Source organism: Oratosquilla oratoria, chromosome 1 (assembly GCF_046742065.1).
Source record: "Oratosquilla oratoria isolate Oo_2021 chromosome 1, ASM4674206v1, whole genome shotgun sequence".
In the NCBI taxonomy this organism is placed as follows: Eukaryota; Metazoa; Arthropoda; class Malacostraca; order Stomatopoda; family Squillidae; genus Oratosquilla; species Oratosquilla oratoria.
The window spans coordinates 52568676-52584242 of record NC_134777.1 but is presented as its reverse complement, the minus strand read 5'-3'; the positions used below and the strand labels follow the sequence as shown (position 1 = coordinate 52584242).

The 15567-nt window shown below is 39.6% G+C and overlaps 1 protein-coding gene across 2 annotated transcripts in view; it reads left to right on the top strand.

Annotated features, from left to right (window-relative positions):
- kel (kelch protein) overlaps positions 1-15567 on the top strand; it is a 104649-nt gene that overhangs the window by 46009 nt on the left and 43073 nt on the right. For both annotated transcript variants that reach the window (XM_076181499.1, XM_076180924.1), the window contains exons 6-8: positions 5411-5507; positions 9235-9388; positions 14246-14468. In XM_076181499.1, the coding sequence (XP_076037614.1) occupies positions 5411-5507; positions 9235-9388; positions 14246-14468 (474 nt within the window). The remainder of the gene's footprint in view (positions 1-5410; positions 5508-9234; positions 9389-14245; positions 14469-15567) is intronic.

Genomic DNA, 15567 nt, shown 5'->3' with positions numbered 1-15567 from the left:
TACAGCATATCCATAGCAAGGTCACTTCATTTAATTGCCAACCCTCCCCTCTCTGTTCCCCTCATGCAGAAAAAGAAAAGACAAGGAGAAATCCCTTTGGACTGTGCCAAATTATTTTTCACACACACTCGTTCAACCCCTCCCCCCCATCCCCCACCTGTTTCCTTCCATGCATCACAGCATCATTCATACACAGCCATTCTCCATTCACCCCTATCTTCTTTCTTTTCAAGTCCTTCCTCAATAGACATTCCCCTCTTTCCCACTACCCTTTGTACCCCATTCATCCATCTCATCCTTGGTTGCCCCCTCATGTTCCACCTCAGCCTTCCACACCTCATGTACTAGTCTTTCATCACTCTTTCCATGTGTCTAAACCATCCCAATACTCTTTCATCAACCCTGTCTCCCAACTCCCTTTCCACCTGTGCTCTTCTCCTCACCTCCTTGTATCTCACTATCCAACCAAGTATCCCCTATCATACATCTTGGGCACATCATCTCAAACACATTCAAACTTCTCTCTTCCTCTCTTATGTTCCATGTTTCCACCTCATGCATTGCTGTCGGCACAGTCACTCTTCATACAATCTCCTCTTAGCATACATTCCCACATGTCTATTTCTCATTACACATTTTAATCCCTCAAGGCATTTACCTGCCTCTTTTAATCTACATTCTACCTTTACCTCCACTCCACCCTTTCCTGCTACATTTGCACCCAAGTATCAAAAACTATCTACTTCCTCCAGGCGTTCTCCCAGGGGTACATGACACCTAGGGGTCATTTTCGAAACTATTTAGAGTAAAGAGCTGAAACTTCTCAGGTAAATAGGTATCCATGTTGCCTACATTTTAGGTGAAACAGAATGATGTATGTACACATGTACATATACCAGTAGCAACATTTAAAAGTGCACAGCATCATAATACGTGGACCAGTTTGTTTTATATTTTGGCTATGATTAGTCAGTAGGCACACCTAGGGCCGGTCATTAAGTAATTGAACAATTTCCTTTATACTTTTGCATACGGGCATTTCAATTTTAATGTCTGGCAAAAATCGTGAAAAATAATTTTTTTTTGGTCTTGTTCCCATTATTACTCCTAACTCTTTCATCCTATTCAAAATATTCAAATGACCAGCCCTAGCAGTTACTAAATGTAATATTCCCTGTAAGTTTCATCTAAATCTGATGTATTTTAGATTTTTTATGATTAAAAAAATGTAAAAACAATATTGAACGGAGATATGGCGACTTGAAATATAAATATATCTGTAACTTGCTTATAGTTTCACCAATTTGACTGATTTTTTCATGGCTTAATTCTTATTATATAATGGGTAAGTACAGTAAAAATCATCAACATATTTCAATTATAAGTACTTTGAATAATGAAAAACTAAAGTATAAGTATATCACAGTAGTGGTGACGCACAGACGACACCATCATATAATTTGCTTTTTTGCACCTTTGTCGGTTTCTTCATATGAAACCTCACTGCTGGGGGTCTTCGGGGTATCTAAATCATTGGAAAGAGGTTTATTTTAACCAGCAGTGGGTGCCTTTGGAAGTGAATCCTCTCTTACTCCACGAACCATCGATAGTAACTTTTACTTCTTTTACTTCCGGTAAAGTTGGGTCTTCCTTTTCTAATGCTGCATGTACATGTTCCCTTGTTTTTTCCAAGAGTTCCTCATATTTCTTTATGCTGGTCTCTATAATATGATGGCTAAGTTTACTAAACGTCTTGTGATGTATCATTTTCATGTTCATTGCCATGCACATTTTCTGTACTGCAACATAACCATCCCCACAGAGTAAGCTGGCCTCCACAACTCTGTTATGTACTTCATAACTTTCATTTCTACCGCCTGGTGAAGTACACCATTTGCTCTTTTCAGAGCACAACTTACATTCTGCCTGAAATGTCTTCACCATTCCACATTCTCCTATCACTTCAACATACATCTTCTCACCACACTGGCATCTAACAAGCGAATTTATCCACTGCAAAAAACTGCTCTTCTCCACAATCATAAATTCACATTCATTCTTATCTCCCCTCTGTACAATTTCATAACTAATATCTAATTTTCTTGCTGTATTCGAGATGAATGAAGTACTTGATGGTGTAGAACCTGGCTACAGATGTTGAGAGAGGTGGAAGTGAGGGCAGTGGTGGAGTGAGAGGTGGTGAGGTCTTGGCTAGTCGTCTTTGACTGTTTGCCATCTTTAACTGTTGTTTTTTTGTCATTGTAGATGTTCTTTTTGCTACCCATGATGACTGTACTAATGAGTAATATGTACTAGCTAAGGTAATATATTGCCAGGAGAGCTCATGAGACATGCGTACTTTCCCTTTCAAAGCTAGCAGGTAACTGATGTCCAGCTGAGCTCAAAGTTGGCAAGAGCTATCCCTCCACCTTCCTCCCTTCCCCTCCACCCTCATACTGGCCGTTGAAGCATTAGGCGAGCGTAAATTCAATAGAATTTCAACATTATTCGATGCGCCTGAAGGTCCTAAGTGGCACGCCTCCCTCTAGTGTGGGTTGTGCCTTTAACTCCGTCCATTTAAACCCCGCCTAAGACATTTAAATTGTGCGCGGCTGGAAAATTATTTGTCTGGATTTATTTCTAAATGGTATACAAACATTTTGAACACAGTTTTGAAAAATGCTATATCTTGACCAAATTCACCCCCCCCCAGGTGTTGCGTATCCCCTTAATGCTCACTTCCAGTCTGCTGCCACTTTCACCCCTCATACATCTCATCACCTTACTTTTATCCACATTTATCTTCAACTTCCCTCTTTCACCAACCTTCCCAAACTCTGTCACTAACTTCCTCAATTCCTTCTTTGATCCTGCTACAAGCACAGTGTCATCAGCAAACAAGAACTGACTAATCTCCCACTTTTCCCCATTTTCTTTAACCATCTCTAATCCCCAACCCATTACCCTTGTGTTTACCTCTCGCACCACCCCATCCATGTATAAATTGAACAGCCAAGCTAACATACCACATCCCTGACGAAGTCCCATCTTTACCTCAAACCATTCACTCTCTCCATTTCTAATTCTAACACAGGCTCTACTATTCTCATAAAAACTCTTAACTGCTCTTAACAGCTTTCCTCCTATCCCATATATCAGCAATATCTCCCACAGTGCCTTCCTATCTACTCTGTCATAAACCTTTTCCAAGTCCATCCTTACCTTTTCCTAAAACTTTCTCAATTATCTGATTTACCACAAAAATCTGATCTATGCAACCCCTACCTGTCCTATACCCACACTGTTCCTCTCCTAATCCTCTCAGTCAAAACCCTCCCATAAGCCTTTCCAACTACACTTAACAAGCTGATCTCTCTGAAACTACTGCACTCACATTTGTCCCCCTTTCCCTTGTAAAGTGAAACTATACAGGCACTCCTCCAGTCCTCTGGCATTCTACCCTCTTTTAAATAAACATTAAATAACCTCACCAGTCAGTCCTCCATCACTGTACGTCCCTTTTTTTTTTTAGACATTCCTCATGACACCCATCCAACCCAGGTGCCTTACCTGCTCTCATCATCTTAACAGCTGCCATCACCTCATCTTTCCTTATTTCTCCTCCATTTTCCTCACTCATCAGTCATTTTCTTACCACTTCCCACTGCAACTACCTTTCCCTCCCTATCCTCCTTCACATTTAGCAACTCTCTAAAATACTCTGTCCATCCTCCTCTTATTGCCTTCTCTTCCATTATCATCTCTCCATCTGCACCTTTTACCTTTTCTTCTCTACTTGATTTGCCTCCTCTTCCTCTCTTAATTTCTTTCCAAAACATCTTTTTATTACTTTCAAAAATTTCTCCCATCATACTTCTCAGACACTTCATCTCAAACACATTCAAGTTCCTTCTCTCTTCCTCTCTTATGTTCCATGTTTCTGCTCCATACAGTGCTGTTGGCACAATCACTCCTTCATACAGTCTCCTCTTAGCATCCATTCCCAAATTTCTATGAAGTGTCTGAGAAGTATGATGGGGGGTTACTAGGCTTGATAGAGTGAGAAATTAGGAGGTGAGGAGGAGAACAGGGGTGGAAAGGGAGCTGGGAGATAGGGTTGATGAAAGAGTATTAGGATGGTTTGGACACATGGAAAGAATGAGTGAAGAAAGACTAGTAAAGGAGGTATAGAAGGCAGATGTGGAGGGAGTGAACATGAGGGGACATCCTAGGATGAGATGGATGGATGGGGTGAAGGGGGCTTTGGGGAAGAGGGGAATGTCTGTTGAGGAAGGACGGGAGAGGACAGAAGACAGGGGTGAATGGAGAATGGTTGTATATGGAAAATGTTGTGATGCATGAGGTGGAATGGACGGGGGAATGGGGGGGGGGGTGAGGTAGTGTGTGTGAGCAAAAATTTTGACGCAGCCCGAAGGGATTTCTCCCCGTCCTCTCCTTTATATGGGGGGACGGAGAGGGGGGGGTCGCTGATTTAATGAAGCGGCCTTGCTGTGGATGTGCTGTGTCCTGCGACACTGCTTCTGACCCAGGGCAGTGGACAGGGTGCAGGGATGACCCGTCATCTAGGAGGTGCTAAGATGGGAGGGAGGGTGGAGGGGTGTGGAGTGTTTTCAGGGATGGAATGGGTGGGAATGATTTTATGCCTTGTCCTTTTTGGCTACCTCCCTGGTAAGGGGGAAAAAGCCTTGGTATATATATGTATGTAACAATTTCTGTCATACTCTTACCCCATTTCACATCTGCTCTCCTCATTTCCTCCTTTGTCTTATGCTTTACTTCTCTTTCTTTTCTTTGTACCTCTCATATAATTCATCCTATTTTGTAACCAATCTGTGAATGCTTGATTCTTCTCTTCTACAACCTTCTTTGCTTCCTCCCACCACTCACTGCCCTTCCTTCTATTTCCTCCTATCCTCCTTGTTCCATACACCATCTTTGCACACCTTGTGACTCCCTCCTAAATCTGAGACAGTAGTAACATAAAATAGGCTTGACCATAGAACCAAATTGCCTTAGATGCAGTCACCACACAAAGGACACTGAACATCCCATCCTTCACTGTCCCACACTAAATGTTCCCAAACAACACAATATTTCTTTTGTGAGTGATCTTTGTGCCCACTCAGTGAATGTTGCCAGTTATTTGGGAAGCTTGGGTCTCCTGGAAGAGTCACAAAACAACAGATTGATTGGTTGATCCCCCTTATAAGTGGAAGGACTATGTCAAAATACACCCTCACTTCATACATAATGAAGACCCCTTCTCTCCCCTCTCAGCCCATGTGGATGAAAGGTCATTTATGTTTCCTGCCACACCACTTGGGTCGGCAGTGAAGTGAGGTATAGTACTTGTAAGATGCTAATATTTGATTTAATCTTTTATTTGCAGGGAGGTGGTTGAATGTGAAGAATTTCTTTCTCTAACATCACAACAAGTTTGTAAACTCATCTCCAGTGACAGGCTAACAACTCCTTCTGAGGAAAAGGTGAAGCACCTCTTGAAGGCTTGATAGCCTGTAACATGTTGCAGAAATAAGACTTATTGGTCTGTTATGAATTATTATGTTGCATTCCATTAAAGATCAGTTTATAGTGTTTGTTATAAGAATGATGATGATTGTAATAATAGGAGTACCAAGTTCAAATAGATTTTAATTTCATTCTTGTTGGTATGCTTATGATTTCCCAGGTGAATTGGAATGATTATTGATCTGTACTGTTTTACTAAGACTTGTTTTATATTGATACCTTGTTCTTATTTAAACAAATTTTGATGAGTGATGACTACCATCAATGGCTCAAGGTCATGAAGAGGGGGACTGCAAACTTATACTACACAGTGCCAATATCCACAACATTCCTCACATTGTGTTCTCTGGAGATATAGTAGGTGTATGAAAGCATGAAAAATCTGTGTGTTGACACTGTTGTAACTGTGTTATATATGTTTGCAGTCCCCTTCCCCATTTCATTGTCTTAAGGCACCACTAATGATATTATGGTTATTATCACTGTATGTATTAAATTGTGCTAACTTGTCTGCTTAGTCCATACCTCATCTTCAAATTAGAACCCCCCCCTTCTACAGTAGTACCTCTGCATATGCATATTGCTGTATTTGCCTAAATTAGGTAGAATGTAAAGGTGTAACAAATGTGCTGATGAAACATCACAGCATTTTTTTTCTTTCTTTTTGAGGACTTTTGGTCAAGTCACAGAATTAGCCTCTGGCTTATTTATATCATTCTGTTTTATAGTCTTGCTTCTTTTATCAAACCTAGTGGTTAAAATTTACATTTCTGGTGGCAGCAAAAAATTACTTTCTCACAAGTCATGTTCTTTGTACTGATTATGTACACAGTATCTGCAACTTTTCTAGAAAGTAGCTCTTTAGTACAGTTGTCAGTCCAGGGTTTGTAATAGACCAGCTAGCAAAGATTTTTATTTCCTCTTGTAGTTTCCAAACTTCTCTGTTGGGAGTCTGCTGTTTTCATTTGAAATTTTAATGAATTTGTAATTTTAGCTTCAGGATCCTCTTTAGAGGAACCCTGCAGCATCTAGAAAAATGGTGACAGCCACTGTCCAGACTAGTGGATCTCATATTTGAAGTTCTAGGCTTGGTCTAGTGAGGAGTATGGCACACAGTGCTGGTAGTAAATTGGCTTGATTTTATGTGTTACATAGATTCATGTTTATCTTAATGTGATATTAGACTTCTACTTAATACTAACCCACACCTATAGCAAAACTTATTGTAAGCTTTCAGAGTGATACAGATGTGATGTGGAAGAAATGTCACTCAAACCTTCTACTTGAAGCACAATCTTGATTGTGCACACTACAAACTGCTGTAGTAGCCTCTTTTACACAGCTTCATTGTATTTCTAAATTCTGTTAAGTAAACATTTCTTGAACTTTCTGAATCACCTGTTATGCCTTCTTTGAGGCAGGGTGTTGTTTAAGTGCTATCCTTAACTTCAGTACATCTTTTAGAACTGTTGCTGAGCATGATATTGGATTGCAAAGCCACTTTCGAGTGCTACAAAATCTCTTCAATGTGATGAGACTTGCAACCTTATTATTGAATGAGATTACAGGGCTTGTTGTTATTCACAAAGAATTATGGCCCTGTGTGTAGAGATGTGATTGAATGCAATAATGTAACTTTGAAGCCCCAAGTTGCAAACAAGGAATGACTATGCTTCTCTTAATGTATGACTATTAGTGTTGATTATATGTGGTAATAGTGAGCCTTGCAGTTTGGTTTAATGAAATGGCTGGTGGTGTTTTGTTAAGTGAAGGTCCCATGCTAGAAAGAGAACAGAAATGAATATAATTGAATTTTTTTTTAGGGATGCACATTAGTAATTTTATATTGGATGCTGATAGGATGACTTGTGAGTGTTGTGTACTTCTGAGTGATATTTCACCATCCATAATAAGTATGAGAAATCATATGTTGATGAAACTATGTATCTATATTTTCATGCATTATTTTCTGGAAAAATGTCTAATACTAAATATGGATATTATGTAATTGCAAAATGTAAGGTATTTATGGTCATTCCTCATGCTGTATATAACAAAGTAGCTGGATTCAAGTTATGACATATTCAAGTAGTACAGGTAGCTCTTCCTAAATATAGTCATTTTGGCCAACCATGGCATGTAAGGAGTGAAATAGCTTCAGTTTGTCTATCTCTGTACCAAAAAGCTTCATCCTTCTTATAAGGCAAGTAGCCAGCCAAGGCATGTACCCACCCTCCTCCCATCCCACACCCATGCAACACCAAACTAGCATTCACTTATTTTCCCTTATATTTCCCTTTGCTCCTTGTGGATGAAGGGCCAACCTTGCCTTCTGCTCACTGCCTATGTGAGAAGCAATGCGGCAAGACATAGCCCCACTATAGCAGGGTATTACAACCAAAGCTAGCTTATCCTCATCTCTTAATTTACATGTCAACCCTCCCTCTTTGTCTCTTCATATGTAAATAGAGAACACAAGGAGAAATCCCATCAGGCCATTTCAATTTATCATCCATTCACAACCATTCTCTGTTCACATCTCTCTCTCCCTTCCTTTCTCAACAGACATTCCCCTTTTATCCAAGGCCCCCTTCACCCCATTCATCCTTCCCATTCATGGTCTTCCTCACAGATCAGCCCATCCACCTCTGCCTTTCACATTTTTTGCAAATCTTTTTTCACTCGCTTTCCATGTGCCCAAACCTTCCCATTCATGGTCTTCCTCACAGATCACCCCATCCACCTCTGCCTTTCACATTTTTTGCAAATCTTTTTTCACTCTCCATGTGCCCAAACCATCTCAGTATTCTATGATCAACCCTTTCTGCCAGCTTCCTTTCTACCCCGACTCTGTGCCTCATCTACTCATTTCTCACTTTATCTATCCTTGTAATCTCCATCATACTTCTTTAACACTATCTCAAACATGTTTGAATTTCTCTCTGTCTCCCATACATTCTAAGTCTCTGCACAATCATCCCTTCATATAGTTTTCTTTGCATATGTCCCCAGATACCTCTTTCTTATGACACTTTTCACTCTGCAAGACATTTACTCTCTTCTTTTATTCAACAGACTACTTCCACCCCCAACCCATTCCTTGTTGAATGTGACTTTAAATATTTTTACAAAGGATTACAAAGGTGGAGCATGCCAACAGGAGACCTTTTGGTCCATATCTAGGTCGGATGCAAAAAAAAAAATAATAATAATAAATTAATAAAAAAGACTATAATAATGTAAATAACAAATAAAATACATAAATGAATGCATAGATATAGTTAAATAATAAACAAACAGGTAAATAGTAAGTAATGATAAACTATCAACTTTCTCTGCCCTGTATACTTTAATACTTATTTCATTGCCCTTGTATATCTCATCACCATATTTGTACCCACATTTACTTTCAACTTTCTCCTGTCCTCATATAAACTTGATAAAAAGCTCCTATTCTTTCTCTTCCTATGGATAGTTTGAATTTACAAGATTTTGCATTTCACATGCCATGTTTGGCTCAAAATAAAGAATTTTAGGAAGAGCAAAAGCACAAATGACTTTAGTTATTCAAAAGTAATCAGCTCCTTAGTTTTAATGAATTTAGTTTTAATGTGATAATAATAATAACATTATATGATGCTGGGAGTGATTTCCTTAATACTTAATTGTTCATTGACTCCGTAGGTATTTGAGTGCGTCATGAGTTGGGTGGGTGCTGACTTAGCCAACCGTGAGCAGTTTCTGGCTGAACTTATGGAGCATGTACGATTGCCTCTTCTGACACAGGAATACCTGATTAGGGTGGAAGAGGAACCTCTACTAAAACAAAATACTCAATGTATGTTACTGGTGTTGCTTTGTTATTTGTTATAGATTTTTTAAATTGATTCATACCAAGGGCTTTTCCCCCTTTACAAGAGAGGTAGCCAAAGTGAAAAGCCATAAATCCACTCCCATCCACCATCCTTCCCTCTTTTCTTGGCTCCTCCTGGATGATAAAGAGATGTATTACAATTTTTATCTCTTTGTTGGTCTTCTTAAGTTTAAGATTCATGTGCAGTAAAGTTTTTAATTTGATAAGATTTTTTTTTTATTTCTAGTTTTTATTCAGCTCTAAAAGGTAATTTCTATCACACAGAATGCCTAATGTTGCCAGTATCTTGTTTTTCTCTTTGTTAAAGCTTTATCTCTGTGTCATTGACTACACAAGACAATGTTTTTAAACATAACTTATATGTGAAATCCTGATATTGATATTTATTTTGTTAAATGCTTTTCTTTTCTTTTTTCTTTTTTATGTGTTCTTATTTTGAATTCTGCTTCACATTGCAGGAGACTTTTAACAATATGAGCTTTGATTATAAATCTGTTGTTTAAGATGATGTATTAACACTTTGGCCTCCATGCCATAACTGTTTGAAGGAGTTAGCATCTTTTCTCCTAGAAAGTATTTACATACATCATAGATGTACATACATACATATACCAATGGCTTTTTCCCCCTTACAAAGGAGGTAGCCAGAGTGAAAGGCATAAATCTACCCCCACCCATTTCATCCCCACATACTCCACTCCCATTCACCACCCCTCCCTCCCTCTTTTCTTGGCTCCTCCTGGATGATGGGTCATCCCTGTATCTTGTCCACTGCCCTGGGTCAGAACCAATGCAGCAAGACACAGCACATCCACAACAAGGCTGCGGTTATTATCTTGTTCAACTGCGCCCTATACAAAATAGTCCATAGGTTTGAGGGCAGGTGAGTTAGGGGACCACACATCAGGGATAACGAAGACAAAAAAATTGTTGGAGAGCCATTTCTGAGATTTTCTAGAGGTGTGACATGGTGCTGAGTCCTGTTGCCACACATAGGGTCTACCAGCAGCTGCTTCCTCAATCCTTGGCTTCACAGGGGTCTGTAGGATGTCAATGTATTCTCCGGTGCTCACTTGCGACATGACTTGGCCCTTGCTACAGACTACCCCTAACACCATGAGAGTTGCAGGAAGCTTGGTTTTCATGACTCTTAGCACATCCTTGGGACAGACAGCCAACCACCTGTTGTTCTGAAAGTTGTGGGTCTGGTCCTGGCAGAAGTTCTTTTCATCTGAAAAGAACCAGAGCATGTCATTCTCCAGCGGGTGCTTCAATTGAGCATCTTCTTGCTCTTCTTGAAGCAATTCTCCTGCATCTTTGTGGAAAGGAGTTGACCCTTATGCATCTTGTATGACTTGTATCTGATATCTTCATGCAAACACTTCCTTACAGTGCCCTCAGACACTTGCAGCTCTCTGGCAGTGGACCTCATGGACTGGGTGGGGTCTTCATCAACCATGGCTTGCAATTGAGTGACAAATAAGGCATTCTTGATGGTGTCTGATCATTGAAAATTATGTTTCCTCTAGGCAACACCCTTGTAATTGTAGTCAGAAGAAATTAACTTCCTCTTGACGGTCCTGATAAACTGTTCATTCACTTGTAGCAGTTCTGAGATCTTGTTGCTGCCATGTCCGGCAGAGATTAACATAAGTAATGCATGCCTTTTCCAAAGATGAGGAAATGTAAAGCTGTCAATGGACAGGTGTTGCTGGGACATTGTATCAACATATACTTTTTTTTTTTTTTTGAGTGGTGTGGTTACCTGCGTCTTTCCACACCATGTCCCTGAAACAATGAAACAATTACTCTATTCACCCTGCATATGTATGTATGTATATATGTATATATATATATATCTATATATATATATATATATATATATATATATATATATATATATATATATATATTGTATATACATATATATATATATATATATATATATATATATATATATATATATATATATATATATATATTATATTGTATATACATCAAAGGCTTTTTCTCCCCTTACAAGTGAGGTAGCCAAAAAACAAAGGCATAAAATCCACTCCCACCCATTAAAATCTCCTCATTCACCCTACCCCCTCCCTCTTATCTTGTCTCCTCCTGGATGATGGGTCATCCCTACATCTCACCCACTGCCCTGGGTCAGGAGCAGTGTTGCAAGACACAATACATCCATACCGAAGCTGCTTCTTTTAATTGGTGACCCCCCACCCACCCCCTCTCTATCCCCTCATGCAGAAAAAGAGAAGACAGGGAGAAATCTGTTTGGACTACATTAAATTATTTTTCACACATACTCCTTCACCCCTCCATCTCCCACCTGCCTCCTTCCATGCATCACAGCATTATCCATACACAACCATTTTCCACTCACCCCTTTCTTCTGTCTTCTCCTGTCCTTCCTGAATGACAATAAGTCCATCAAGGAAACATACCAGCTTAACCACGAGCTACAAGTTGGTCTTGATTCTCTGTAAAATTAAGTACAGGCAGCAGTTAGCAGTCAACTTAGTTCCTCGGGAGTAGATTAACTCTCAGGTTGGAGAATTTTATAGGCCCGTTAGCTCAATTGGTAGAGCGATGGCTCTGTGATTTCATGAGTCTCAGTTCAAATCTGGGGCCGACAGTCAGAATTATTTTATTTATATATATGTATATATATATATATATATATATATATATATATATATGTATATGTATATATATATATATATATATATATATATATATATATATTTTATGTATTTATGTATGTATGTATGTATGTATCAGGGATTGAGGGAAAGCTGTTAAGGGCAGTCAAGAACTTGTCATGTCACTATGGCTGTTCAATGTTTACATGGATGGGGTGGTATGGGAGGGAAATGGAAGGGTAATGGGCAGGGGATTGTAGCTGTTTAAAGATAATGGAGAAAAGTGGGAGGTGAGCCAGTTGTTGTTTGTGGATGACACTGCTTGTGGCAGGGTCAAAGGAGGGATTAAGGCAGTTAATAATGGAGTTTTGGAAGGTATGTGATAAGAGAAAATTGAAGGTAAATGTGAGTAAAAGTTGATGAGATGTACATGGGGAAAGGATGGTAGCAAGGTGTAAGTCTTAAAGGAGAGTGGGTGGGGAAAGTGGACAGTTTTAAGTATTTAGGATTGCATGTGGCAGGAAATGGAGGGTGTAGGTAAATTGTAGATTGAGAGAAGTGAGTAAATGCCCTGGGGGATAAAAAAGTGTCATGAGAAATGGGCATTTGGGAATGGATGCAAAGAGGAGTCTATATGAAGGGGTGATTGTGCCAATGACATTGTGGGCAGAGACCTGGAATTTAAGAGAGGCAGAGAGGAAATATTTAAATGTTTTTGAGATGAAATGCCTGAGAGGTATGGTAGGAGTTACAAGGTTAGACAGAGTAAGAAATCTGGAGGTGAGGAGGAGAGCTGAGGTGAAAAAGATTGGAGATAGGGCTGATAAAAGAGTATTGGGATGGTTTGGACACATGGAAAGAATGAGTGAAGAAAGGTTAGTAAAAGAGTGTGGAAGGAGTGAACTTGAGGGGGCGACCGAGGATGAGATGGATAGATGGGGTGAAGGGGGCATTGAGCAAGAGGGGGATGTCTGTTGAACAAGGAAGGGAAAAGGCAGGATATAGGGTGAATGGAGAATGGCTGTGTATAAATGGTACTATGATGCAAGGAAAGGAGAGGGTGGGGGATAGGGGGGTAGGGAGTGGTTATGTATGGGTTATATTTTGACGTAGCCCATGTCTTCTCATATTCTGCATGAGGGGATGGTGGAGGGGGCGGTCACCTATTAAGTGAAGCGGCCTTACTCTGGATATACTGTGTTTTGTTGTATTCCTTCTGACCCAGGGCAATGGGAAGGATACAGGGATGACCCGTCATCCACGAGGAGCTAAGATAAGAGAGAAGAAAAGGTCGTGGATGGGAGTGAAGTGGTTGAGAGTTGTACTTGCCTTTTGACTTGTTACCTCCTTTGTAAAATAGAAGTGCAAGAAAGTTGTGTGATGGAAGGAATATACTTATGGCACTGTATGGAGCAGAGACATGGAATTTAATGAGGTAGAGAGGAGGAGTCTGTTTGTGAGATGAAGTATTTCAGAAATATGAAAAGAGTTACAGGAATGGACATGGTGAGAAATATGTAAATGAGGTGGGGTCTTCTGCAAGAGAAACTAGGAGCAATAGATTGTTTGATTGTGTAGGTGAGGCTTAAAATGGGAGTTGCAAGGGAGCTGTCACATCAGATACATCAAGGAATGTTGTGGTGGTTAGAGAAAATGGAAAGAATGAAGAAAATGAAAAGCTGAAGTGGATGGAGTGAGATTGAGAGGAAGACCAAGAATATGATGGATGGATTGGGTGAACAGGGTCGTGGATACATCTAGAATAGATATCAAACAGGGGGCTGGGGAAAGAGTGCAAAAGACTATTGAATGGAGGCAGATTGTGAGGGAAGAAGTGATCTTTTTTTATTTATTGATTATTTTGAGTGGATGAAGAGTAGTGTTGTCATAGGATGAAGCACTTGAGGTAAGCTAGATTTGGCTGATCAGGTCTGCTATGAAAGAGCTATACCTCACTGCATTGTCAGTTACCCTAGCAGTGTGATGAGATAAGGTGATCCTTCGTCTCCAAGGTGTTGAGATGAGAAGAGTGGTTGAATGGGTTCAAGTTATTCATTATGTGGTTATGTGTTTTGACTTGGCCACATCTCTTGTAAGAGGTAAGGGCCTTTGGTGTATATGTAATATATATTTGTGGTGAGAGCCCGACTTTAATGTGACCAATTCCCAACAGGTAAAGACTTCTTAATTGAGGCTCTCAAATATCACCTCCTGAAGGGGGAACAGAAGGCCTTATTCAAATCCCCTCGCACCAAGCCTAGACAACCATTGGGACTACCCAAAGTGTTACTAGTAGTTGGTGGACAGGCACCAAAAGCTATCCGCAGTGTTGAGTGCTATGAGTTCAAAGAGGAGCGATGGTCACCTGTTGCTGAAATGCCATCAAGGAGATGCAGGTAGGAAATATTTATCAGCTTAGTAATTGCTTAGCTTATAGCACTAATCATGATTTATCATCCATAGTTCAGTGTTGTATATATATATATACATTAGTTTTCTTAGGGTTAATGTGCGTACTGTGTAAAGTAAATTGGGTAGCTTAAAGTTTATAGGGAGAATGAATTCCTATTTTCAGGAGTCCAGTGGTAAATACACAAATTGACATTATAATAGTAAATGTGTGGATGAAGTTTGAAGGGAAAGATATATTCATTTAAGGGCAGAACTACAGGTTTTAAGGTTTTCTAGTGTGAGATTTAATGATGAGATTAAGGGTTTTATTACACTGAAGCACACCAGTTTTGTCTGTCTTTTGTCTCTTTTTAAGTAATAAGGCTTGTGATATGGGACATTAAAGGTTATATAGCACTTCTTTTCAGTTAATAAGAAAATGGTTTAATTTTATTGATTTATTATTTTATCATTTTGTTACTGGGTAGTTAACTTTATTTACATGTTAGTTTTTTGCTATAAAAATAACACCATCTACATTATATCAGATTTATGATTTAGATATCAAAAGTATTTCACATCATACATACATATACGAAGGGCTTTTCCCACATACAAGGGAGATAGCCAAAGTGAAAGGCATAAATCCACTCCCACCCATTTCATCCCCACATACTCCACTCCCATTCTCTACCCCTCCCTCCCATTTTTCTTGGCTCCTGGATGACGGGTCATCCCTGCATTTCGCCCACTGCCCTGGATCAGAACCAGTATAGCAAGACATAGTACATCCACAGCAAGGCTGCTTTATTTAATCTGTGACCCCCCTCTCCATCCCCTCATGCAGAAAAAGAGAAGGCAGGGAGAAATCTCTTCAGGCTTCATCAAAATATTATTTATACATCCTCCCCCATCCACTCCCTTCCATGCATCACAGCATCATCCATACACAACCATTCTCCACTCACCCCTATCTTCTCTCTTCTCCCTTCCTAAACAGACATTCCCCTGTTTCCCATTGCCCCCTCTACCCCATCCATCCATCTCATATTAGATACAACTCTTCTAAAGAAAACTATTGAACAAAATAGCAATATAGTCCTT